The sequence below is a fragment of the Bactrocera tryoni genome, unplaced genomic scaffold (genome assembly GCF_016617805.1).
Source record: "Bactrocera tryoni isolate S06 unplaced genomic scaffold, CSIRO_BtryS06_freeze2 scaffold_11, whole genome shotgun sequence".
Taxonomy (NCBI): Eukaryota; Metazoa; Arthropoda; class Insecta; order Diptera; family Tephritidae; genus Bactrocera; species Bactrocera tryoni.
In genome coordinates, this window is record NW_024395824.1 from 13,661,991 (window position 1) to 13,674,026 (window position 12,036).

Consider the following 12,036-nt stretch of genomic DNA (forward strand, 5'->3'; position numbering starts at 1 on the left):
TCGTTTTTGGTCTACTTTCTATAATCATCAGAGTCGGATGTATTGTTTTTATATATATTTTATTTATTTTTGCCTCATTATTCGTAATATTATACATTTTTTGGTAATTACAGTCACTCGATATTATTATTGGCGGAGGTCGTGAGATTTTCTTTTCTTTTTGATTTGTTGCGGCTTTTTTTGTATGGTTTTTGGAGTAGCTGGAACCACAAGCTGAGAAGTTCAGCTTTCTTTTTTCCACTGGGCCTTTCAAGTTCCAATCTGTTTCGCGGGCAAGCTCTTCCTTATCTGTTGCATAAATTTCAGCATTTATTTCCTTATTTGTAGGATTAAAATTTTTTGTATTGAAAGCATAACTTAAAAGCTTTTCGGTTCTGAACAAAGTTATATCTAATTCGGCGCATAATTGTTCTTTTGCTTCCAACTGCCTTAATTGTTGGTTTATAATTACTTCATAATGAGTAAATTTATTTGCGTAGTTTCTGGGTTTTCGAATAGTTGGCCACCTCCAGGTGGAGACGTTCAGGCATTTTTCATAATGCGCCAATAGTTAGTAAAATTAACTATGTGGTAACTATCAGATGAATCGTTTACTTTTAGGCCAATATAATACAGCTTAACCATACGTATAAACAACGAAAACACAATTTGGTTGTTTTATTGGATAACAATAAAGCTTTTCCAGATTCCCTTTTCCTGGTCAAAGTCCAATAAGAAAAAGTGGTAATAGGTTGCCTTACATCTCCTGAGAAACTTTTAACAGGTGCAACAGCCTATCCACTCGATCACCTCACTGTACTTCCACTTCCAGGCAATGTCCGTGAAATGCACTTCAGTGTAGAAACAAGTTGCAAAATTATTGAATTTATTTCTATCACACTTTAATCTCTCCACTGGGCTCCAGGTCGGTAGGTGGGTAGGAGTGCAGCTCTGTTGACTATCGGGCTCAATTAGCACTTGATGTGCCATTTTGATACACTATTCGTAGAACCTTCTGTATCTGCTATTTTGATTCACCTTCTCTCTTAAACCATTTTGAGGTTTCAATGAAGCTACTTATGTCTGATATGCATATAGTAGAAATCCATTCAAGGTTTGGTGCTTGATGGATTCCAAGTGTTTTGTGTCGGATCTGTGCTAGGGCTGGGCATTCACAGAGAAAGTGGAAAATTATTTCCTTGTTCCCTGCTATTCCGCAGCCTCGGTAGATGTCGTTGTAGGGCATACCCAGTTTGGACGCATGTTCCCCAAATGGCCAGTGCCCTGTTGTGGTAGCTGTTACTCTGTAGATACTTTTCCTTGAGCTATTTAATAAGTCGTTGGTTCTTTTCCTGTCATAAGTTGGTCATAATTGTTTAGTTATGATGCATTTCATAATGTTTTTCCAACTGTTGTTTGCAATTTGTTGCAATTGTCTATTGATCTCTCTTTCGATCGATCGAAGCGGGCTTGGTATTAGCTCCGCCTCAGATTCGTTAAGGAAAGCCCCTGCCTTTGCCAACTCGTCTGCTTTGTCGTTATCGAAAATGTTCCTGTGACCGGGAATTCAGATCAAGTCTAGTTGGAGCTTGTCTTTCATCCAGCTTAGTGCTTTCTTGCAGCTGTGGACTATACTGGAATTTGTCATTTGCAGGCTTTTTCTATGCCCAGTATTTCTGCTGGGAAGATGCTAGCCGAGTTCGGTAGACGTATAGAGAGAGATATTTATGCCTAGATCAGCGGAGAATACCCCCGTGCCTACTCCGCAGTCCATTTTGGACCCGTCGGTAAAGACTGAGATGGTATCCCCCTCTCCTATTGAACCTCTCCTCCATTCTCGTCCAGATGGTGTCCTCACCTGGAAGTGTCTATTGAAATCCAGCTTTAGGAGAATGTAGTCTGGGCTCCAAGATTGCCTGGGAAAAAATTTCTAAGTGATAGATAAAACCGTGAGGTGAACAAAACTATTATACCCTATAGCAACATGTGAACAATGTACACGCTTGAGTATTAAAAACATAGGAAACTTATATGTTTGGGCTGCGATACACCATTGTCCATCATTTAGAATAGTTTGTACCCTTTCACAAATTAAATAAATAAATATGTAATTACAATCCAGAAGCATTTCGGCTGCTTCCTTCTAACGTTCATCTTTATGACGTTTACTCTTATTGGATAATATGTATATCCCACTGAAAATAAAAGGAAAAAAGGACGATCTCAGCATTTTCAAATATACAGTACATAATTTTTTATGAAATGAAACGTATTTGCTTTAACAAAATGTGGTTTGAGTGAATCGATCTAGACTTGACCTAAACATCATATCCCTACCATAATGATAACCACACCTCCGGTTGGCTTTTCCCTCATACACCCAAATACGTCGAATCTTAGTCATTTGATTCTGTTTAGTATAAGTAATGGATATCGGTATATATACAGCATAATATGATAAATATAGAACTTGCATATGTTAGATTGAAACGGAGTATTTGCATATTCTGACATTCCAAAATACCTAGGAAGTGAAGCTATTTTCTTGTAGGTCTTGTCGAGTAGAGTGGGGCTCCAATTTCAAACCACCGATTTTTCGTAATTTTCAACCGATCGTTAATTATTTAGGAACGGCTTAAGAAAGAAAGAACTCGGATCTATCTAATGATATAAAAATATCTTAGTAAATTTTAAGAGATTTATTTGGTTTTGCGCAACAAAGGTAAATTTTGTTACCCTTTTGATCCTCTTTTTGGGGATATTTTCACACACTATTTTATACGAATTTGATTCAAAAAGTGAGTTTAATACAGAGTTTTACGAATGTTTATTTTCAATAATCGGTAAAAAATTGACTAAGTTATTCAACTTTTTTCATATTCGAAATTTTTGCAAACATTTGGAACGAAACTAATTTATTAATTATAATAAAGGAAAACATATATACATATATCAAATATGCTTTTTTAATTGTTTCTTGTTTAGGTCAACATCGTCAGTTTCACATTGTTCTGACCAACAATATTAAGCCGTCATATTTGTTCAAAAGTTTTTAAACGGTTCTTAAATTAAAAATAGTTGATAATAATTACGCTAATAGTTCTCGAAAGTACAAAAAATATTTTTTTAAGCCTTACTTCGGAGGCTTTTGGCAATTACAAAATTTGATTCTCGTTCTGCATGACAAGACCTGCAAGAAAAATAACATCATACCCCAGATATTGGGACTTCATTATATTTTATAGCGCTGTGTTATATACCTAGAAGTATTTTATTAATATGATATCGGATACTACTCCAATAATCAATTCACGTTTTCGACGAATATTTAATTTATTTAAAATTTGTTTTAAGATAAAATTTTGCCAACACCGGAAAATATACCCTCGCATTTTATAACAAAAATTGAGAATATACAAAGGTTCGGTTGCACCCAAACTTTAACTTTTCTTACTTGTTTCTCTCTTAGTAAAATATTGAAATCAGCAGATTATAGTTATGTTTTCACTAATAGATTTAACATAGGTTAGGTTATAATGGCCGAATGTCACGCCCTACGTAGCCCCACTGACCATAAAAAATGCCCATGGAGGTTCAATTTAATTTGAGCTTAAGTATTCGTCATAAAAGCTGTCAACACATTTTGCGAACTTTAGAAGCGACTTGATACCTAATTTTAAAACCTCACTTTGAACTGCGAAGCTTTTAGGCTGATTCGGTAGCCAGACGATTATCATTTTTTGCAATCTCATCAGCAAAATGAGAAAAAGTCAGAGAGAACAAACGCCTTGATTTTTAAAATTGCAAAATGGTTTAAGCGGCAAATTTATTTGCATGCAAATACAAGTATAAATGTATAAAATGGCTGTTACCGAATATATGAGTAACATGACAAAAGATCATACTTCTTTCCGAAACGAAATAAAAACTTGCTTCTCATTTCTGACTTTTTTCTTTTCCACAGGTCAACAGCATCCTCGTCTAGCACGCGGCGAGTCATATTCTTGTGGATACAAACCGTATCGGTGTGAAATTTGTAATTACTCTACAACGACAAAAGGCAATCTTTCTATTCATATGCAGTCAGATAAGCATTTGAATAATATGCAGGAGTTGAATAGTTCACAAAGTATGTTAGCAGCCGCCGTCGCTGCTGCTAATTGTGGAAAAGCGGATGTTGCATCCAAAATGTTGATGTCCAACAATGCTGCAGCTGCTGCTCAACAACAACAGCAACAGCAGGCACTGCCGCAGTCTCAGCCGCAACAACCGCATTCTACGCTTGTCGCCAGTTCGTCAATGATCAGTAGTGGAGGTCCTTCTATAAACGCTGGTGGTCGCGCCAGTGTTGATGGCATTGGAACTAATTGCAGCATGCTCAATAAAAATAAGCCGTCCTTTCGTTGTGACATTTGCAGTTATGAAACATCTGTGGCACGTAATCTTCGTATACATATGACCAGCGAAAAGCATACGCATAATTTGGCCGCACTGCAAAATAATATCAAGCACATACAAGCCTACAGCTTTTTACAGCAGCATCAGCAAGTAATGGCCGCACATCAGCAACAACAATTGGCTGCAGCAACACAGGTGCCACAATCACAATTACCAGCATTGGCCAATAGTTTTTTGCCAGAAATCGCTTTAGCTGATTTAGCTTATAATCAAGCGATCATGATACAATTGCTGCAGCACAACTCTGTTAGTCAACAACAGCAGCAACATGAATCTGTTGCCAAAATGCAGATAAAAACTTCACCATGTTCCTCACCGCGTTCCATGCAAATAGAACAGCAGTCAACAGTTCACCAGCAGCAACAGCAACTCCAACAATTACGTCAACACTTGCAGCAGTCTTATTCACCTAACAATAGTTCATCATTATTACCTTCGGCGGATCCGTTCAGCACTAGCGATGTACATTTTTCTTCCAACGTTAGTGGTAGCTGCAGCAACGACGAATCGTTGGAGCTACCCATATATGCCGATCCATGTCCAAAAAGCGTCTATAGTTGTTTAGTATGCGGGGTGTACGGCACAAACATTTTAGACGAACTAAACCAACATTTGTTAATTGATCGCTCACGTAGCTGCAAGAAGCAGCAATCAACACCAACCAATACGGTCAAAAGCAGTTGCACTGAGAAAGCTAATGTAACTAATAGCAATGAAGTGATGGTGATTCTAAACAACAATTACATTTGCCGATTGTGCAACTATAAGACTAATTTAAAAGCAAACTTTCAGCTGCACAGCAAAACAGACAAACATCTACAAAAATTGAACTATATAAATCATGTACATGAAGGCGGTACACAAAACGAATACAAGCTAAAACACTTACACCTAGCTTCCAACACAGTACAACTTAAATGTAACTGTTGTGATTTCTACACAAATTCCATCCAAAAGCTGTCATTACACACACAACATATGCGTCATGATACAATGCGTATAATTTTCCAACATTTACTACATATCATGGAACAGCAAAATTTTGAGCGAAACAAAACCGAACAAATGCCACCACACTCAAAAACTCATTCACTTAAAGATGCAGTTGAAATTGTTCCAAATATTCGTGAGTCGCACAGTGTTATGCCTGTTCATGAAAATGATGGAAGTCCCACCAACCGTAGCAGCAGCATTGTAGTGGAAGACACGCCCCAGTCGATGCAAAAATCTTTAACATGCCAATTGTGTGGTTTTAGCACGTTCACGTTGCTTAATATGATCCAACACGTAAAAAGTATGCGTCATATGCAAATAGAACAGTTTGTTAATCTACAACGACGCAGCGAGCAACTTGATCCTCCTAGTCTCGATGATATTTTCAAGGTGGTAGAACGCCCTACACTACAGTCTTTGGCACTAACAGTTGCTGCAAGACAAGAAGGTAAGCACTTTATTGAACGTTAAATAAAATTATGTGCCTCATTTCGTTATATTCCTATATGACCACGACGAGTACCATTGTGATATGAACGGAGGTAGGTAGGTAGATAACTACCGGATTAATGTAGTGTTACTTAGTACTCCAATGCTAGCGTTAATTTTGCAAACTGTGCGCTCAATGTTAGTCAAGGAGTGTCTTTTCGCACTAGGTAAAGAATCAGGGTGCTTTATTGTCGGACTCGTTTAGGTACGTGGTCACACAGGAATCATAGATAACTGCAAAGCCAAAGTGCTACCAAGAGAGGTCACCCTTACCCAGCTCACATCGGAGTGAGAAAAAATTGGATCTCCGTTGTCATTTTACTTTCAAGCACCGGACTGCGAATTCCTTCTGGCCTAGAGTAAAACGCAGGATATGTTCTGAACTACTAGGTTTTATCCATCCTGCCGCAATCGTGGGAGTTCTTACTGGACATTGTCCTATACACATTCATGACAATATCAGTTTCTTGGTGCAAAAGGACATGTGCAGACAGCCAGACGGACGTATTTAGCATTACCAGCTCGCCTCGATACAGTAATCAATTATACTTTAAGCATAACAAAAAAGTACTCGGAAATTGTAAATATAACGCAAAATATTAATTATTCATTAATATTTATTTTGACGCCTTCCAAATAATCCCCACCAGATGTAATACACTTATGCCAACGATTTTTCCAGTCCTCGAAACACTTTTCATACGAGGTTTTAGGGAAGGCCTTCAGCGAATTCTGTTTTATCTCTTCGATCGACTGAAAACGGGTTCCACATTGGGGAAGAAGAAAAAATCACATGGAGTCAAATGGGATGAATACGGTGTTTGATAGATGATATACGTTTCGTTTTTGGCTTTAAATTAGGTCACAATCGTACTCTATTTGAAAAAAATTCAGCCTTATCCACCAAAATCATTCGAACGGACTCGCGAGTAATATTTTAATATTTTCGTCAGTTGAAGAGGTCGCAGGTCGTCCAGAACAAGGCATGTTTTCAACGATCTCTCTACCTTCTTTGACCGATTTATACCACTCGTGGGCTTGAGTTTTTAGATAAAACTGAATTACCGTAAGCCTTTTCCAACTTTCGCATCGATTCCCGACACGAAATTTGGTTAGAAATACAAAATTTGCAACTGCTGACATAGTAATTAAGGACAGCCCTACCAACTTTGGGGCCATCCATAAATTACGTCACACGAATTTAAGGACTTTTTAACCCCTCCCCCCGTCCTTGTCACAAGTTGTCACATTTTGAATTTATGGATGGCCCCTTTGCAAAAAAACATTTTTTTTGAAATATCGTTTACCCGGAGTGTTTAATTACAATTTCCGGGTGATTTTTTCTTCCAATGTATAAACACATGTATTTTATAGGGTCTTTGACGTTTTCTTCTGGATGTTACAAATTTCGTGGCAAACTTAACACACTCTGTTCAGGATAAATAATCATTTTCATACTCTTGCAATATGTTGCACAGAGTGTCCTAGTTTTGTTTACTTAACGGTAGTGTATAACACCTATATATACATTGATGTGTACAAACTTGATAATGATGATGAGACGAGTTGAATTTCTTTCGAGATATCTTGATGAAATTTGGTAAACATATTATTTAGCACTTTGAAATGGCTGGTGTTATAATGGGTGTCAAATCCGAACATTGTCACTCCTAAAAATATAAGGGGCTAAATAAGACAAAAAATAAGTTGGATCGCAATAGCGTGTGGCATCTTTTGGTCATAATATTTTAGATCAGGGTCTCCGTCACTGAAATGCATTATAAACATATATATCTCACTAACTGTACAAGGTGTGTTCCAAAGTGAACAGGACTTTTGAATCTAGCGCCCCCTGGTGGCTCCATCTATATGTCGACTGGTGCGTTAGAATTTGCTATCCTTATCGATTGTTCAGAGAGAATTTCATGACATTTCATGTATTGGAATTGAAGTTATTGCGTTTTAAGTGTCAGAATGTTAGTGTTATCAGTGCGAAAATGAGCTTCGAACAAATAGCCAACATTAAATTTTGTTTTAAAATTTGTGAAACTTTCACCGAAACGTTTCAATTGATGAGAAAAGTTTATGGCGATGATAGCCTATCCCGTAGCAGAGTGCACGAGTAGTTTCAACGTTTTCAAAGTGGTCGTGAAGACATAAATGACGATCAACATGTGGGCCAATCAAAATCCGTGATTATCGAAAATTCCATCAAAACTCTCCGTGAATTAATCAAAAATCAGCCGAAATCATCATTGAAATTCATGGAAATGGAATTGAATATCTCCAAAACATCGATTTATCGCACTTTGACTAAACATTTGGGCTTATGAAAGGTACAAACTGACGGACGACCAAAAATTGCTCAGAATCCAACATTCGACGACGACATCATTAAAAAAAAGGACAAAAACTTTATTTACAATATTGTGACTGGTGACGAAACGTGGTGTTTTCAATATGATCCCGAAACGAAACGCCAGAGTGCTGAATGGAAGGCACCGGACGGACCGAAACCCAAAAATTGGCGCATGGAGAAGTCAAAAGTGAAGACAATGCTGATTTGTTTTTATGATTCCAAGGGTATTGTCCACAAAGAATTTGTTCCACCCTTCCAAAACGTGTACGGCCCGAATATCGCGAAGATGAAAGTTGGCGTTTGTTGCACTATAATGCGCCGTCTCATCGATCGACGCTTGTGACCGATTATTTGACCAAAAATCACATTTTAACCATTAACCACTCCCCGTATTTACTTGATATGGCACCATGCGACTTCTTCCTTTTCGGAAAAATGCATTTGCCCATGATAAGAAAGCGGTATGCAGACGTAGAGGCCATTCAAAAGGCTTGCACCGGCATACTGGTGGCCATACCGGTCAACGGGCTAAAACACTCGTTCGACATGATTTTGGTCCCTGCAAAAGCTGTATTGAAGCAGAAGGAGACTATTTTGAATAAAATAAATTGATTCTGCCAAAAAAAACATTTGTTCTGTTTTTTTTTTTAATCCTGTTTTTTTTGGAAAGCACCTTGTACAAGTACTATATTAACCAAATTCGTATTTCATTTTCGATTGTTTTGTTTAGTAAATTTTTGACAGCTTGGAGCCTTTTTGGTTCGTCTTTGATTTTTCTGCTAGACCCAGATCTGCTCCAGATATCATAACTGGTGACGAATCATGGGCTCATGATTATGACGTGGAAACAAAATCTCGTAATGTTACCTGCAAGGACAAACACAACAGAAGAACAAAAATTGGTTTTTGTACCATGCTCACGCAGCGTTGCTTGGCAAAACACCACACATTAATCGTGTCTTTAGATTATCACAAGGATCAAAATATAGGGGAGGTATATACATTCAAATAAATCGCTCTCAAACTAGTTGTTAAAGCTAATACTTTTCCAAAAAAACGAAGGTTTTAGGAAAAATTGCGAATTATTTCATGAACATTTCCTTTTTCTTGACTTACTCTACCCAGCAATGATTCCGTCTGAGAAATACTCTTTCAACCCAAATTTCTGAAAATTTTGTCTATTCGACCAATTCAGTCGTGGCAAGCCGTGCGTTCTCAATAGGGAAAGAGGACATTTTTGGTCGAAAAATGGGGTACTTTTACTGCAATTCGGCAAATAGTATATGGCATATCTATATATACATATAAAAGAAAGTGGTGTAATCATCATCAAAATCAAATCATCAAATTTTATTACTTCAAAAAAAGAAATATATAAATAAAAACAAGTAAGGAAGGGCTAAGTTCGAATGCAACCGAATATTTTATACTCTTGCAACTTGTATGAATCAAAGGGAAAAAGGGCCAGGGAAATACTTTAAGCCTGGTATTTGTTATATAGGGGTTAGGCCAAGTTTTCGCTCAAATGTATCTATTTTAGGCACAAAGATACATTGTTATGAATAAAATATCCTCTCATATTTCCATTTGGGATAACTCACATATTGGCCGATATATGCAGTACAAAGTCACCCCGAAGTTTGAACATTTTTGTATTAGGTATAAGGGAAGTAGTGGACCGATTAAACCTATTTTTGACATACAGACATAGTATTATAAGACAAGGATTATCCCTTTAATGGCATATACTAAGGACATAATTCGTGCAAAGTTTTATCCCGTCATAATAATTGCTTCTTGATTTGTGTACTGCAAACTGAACGAATCAAGTGGAATTTAAAATTGTGCTATACAAGTATGTGAAGGAGGCTTGGCTGTAGTTCTATTTTGCCTATTTTCACACTATAACATAGGGATGTTAGAAAAATTATACGTACCAAATTTAGTGGAAATCGGTTTGGTCGAGTCCCGAGATATGGAATTTCAACAAAAAAATGGGCGGTGCCACGCCCATAATCTAATTTTCACACCAGCTCTCGTATAGCCCTACCATCTCGGTGGTAAAATTTAATGTCTCTTGCGTATCTAGTTATTGATTTATCGCGCTTTTAGTAGTTTTGAACAGTACAGTTATATGGGGAGAGAGCGGGGTTATTCTCCGATTTCATCCATTTTTACACTGTCGGTAAAAATTCTTACAAGATTCGTACTCAGCAGCGTACTGGTTGTTGTAACTTAAGTGTTTTAGGAGATATGTACATTAAACTTGTTGGAGGACAGGGCCACACCCACACAATTTTGCTCACATGTGCCCTTTGCTTCTGGAATCCTCTGTACTAAATTACAATTGTATATCTTAATTTACCGCTTAGTTATGGACTTTATATGTTTTCGGTTAATGGCGATTTGTGGGCATGGCAGTGGTCCGATTACGCCCATCTACGAACTCGATTTTTGTACTAAGAAACCCACATTCTAAGTTTAATCGAGATATGTCAATTTTTACTCAAGTTACAGCATGGACAGTCAACCGGATTTCATCTTTTCTCGTCATCCTGATCATTTATATACATAGACTAGGAGATCCGTCCACGCGTTGGTGTGGTATACATTTTATACTATTATTCATATAATAAACTATTCAATACAGTGAAAATTTTATTATCGAATAAAGGCGAAAACGTTTTTGTCGGTATAAGAATCCAAGGGATCTCATTGGAAAAAATAACGAATTTAGAGCCGATTTTTCAATGTCTGGTTACCAGCCTTTCTGACCGGTTAATAGACTTGTTCGCTTAATAGGTTGAATTTACTTAATAAACATCAACAATGTGCATGGTTAATGGTGATATCCGCTTAACAGGGCCTCCATTCAATGCAGTTTTTACCATATTCGTTATTTATGAATTGTTTCATATCTTCTAAGTTGGTTCGAACTGGACGCAGTGTGCTAAATTTTAGTGAAATCAGTTCAGTAGTTTATGAGTCCCTCGCAAACAAACAACGTGACACGTACTTTTTATATATAAAGATACATATAACACTATATCTTTCTCCTTTATTTTTAGGTGATACGTACAACCGCTAGGTGAACAAAACTATAAAACTCTCTAGCAACCAATTGCAAGAGTATTAAAATTACAACACAGACTTAATGCATGCAACTTAGGGTTATACTCATTGCTGCTCCTGAACAACTTGTTTTTTAGGCCGAACTCGTCAGATATTTTTAATATTACAACAAAAAAATGACATTGTCATTTTCTTCGTCAAGGTATATGCACAGAGCAGTGCAATATTTCAACGAAAACGATAAAGTATATGTTCAAATTGATCCTTCCTCAAAAATAATACTACTGCTAAATGTAGGGAATGGTTTTACTAAGGGACTTGCGAGAAATCGCAATACAAAAAAAAAGCTTGGAAATTGTTTAAAAACAAACCGAAAATTTATGAAATTTTTTCGAAAAATAAATAAATTTTTAAAATTTTGTGGTCGGCTTGTATCGATTTAATGATTTATACTATGTTCCCACCAAAAATTTTACTTGATTAGATTACATTCTTCACTAATCTAGCCGTTTTCACTGCCGTTGGACAGATGATAAAACAGATGTTTTCGCCATTCAAGAATTCACATCGCTTAATATTTATTAAAAGAAAACATATTTTCCCTATAATGGAAATAATGGATGCATTTTTTTATTTTGGAAATCGATTTTGAGGTGAATTCAAATTCATTGCGTTAATTCATTTGT

At 36.8% G+C, this 12,036-nt stretch overlaps 1 protein-coding gene across 1 annotated transcript in view; it reads left to right on the top strand.

Moving 5' to 3' along the window:
* The window catches only part of LOC120779467 (zinc finger protein 2-like), a 192,195-nt gene extending 180,534 nt beyond the window's left edge, over positions 1 to 11,661 (top strand). The window contains exons 7-8 of the mRNA XM_040111730.1: positions 3,944 to 5,878; positions 11,347 to 11,661. Coding sequence (XP_039967664.1) covers positions 3,944 to 5,878; positions 11,347 to 11,366 — 1,955 coding nt within the window. The 3' untranslated portion in view covers positions 11,367 to 11,661. The remainder of the gene's footprint in view (positions 1 to 3,943; positions 5,879 to 11,346) is intronic.
* Positions 11,662 to 12,036: the final 375 nt, after the last annotated feature.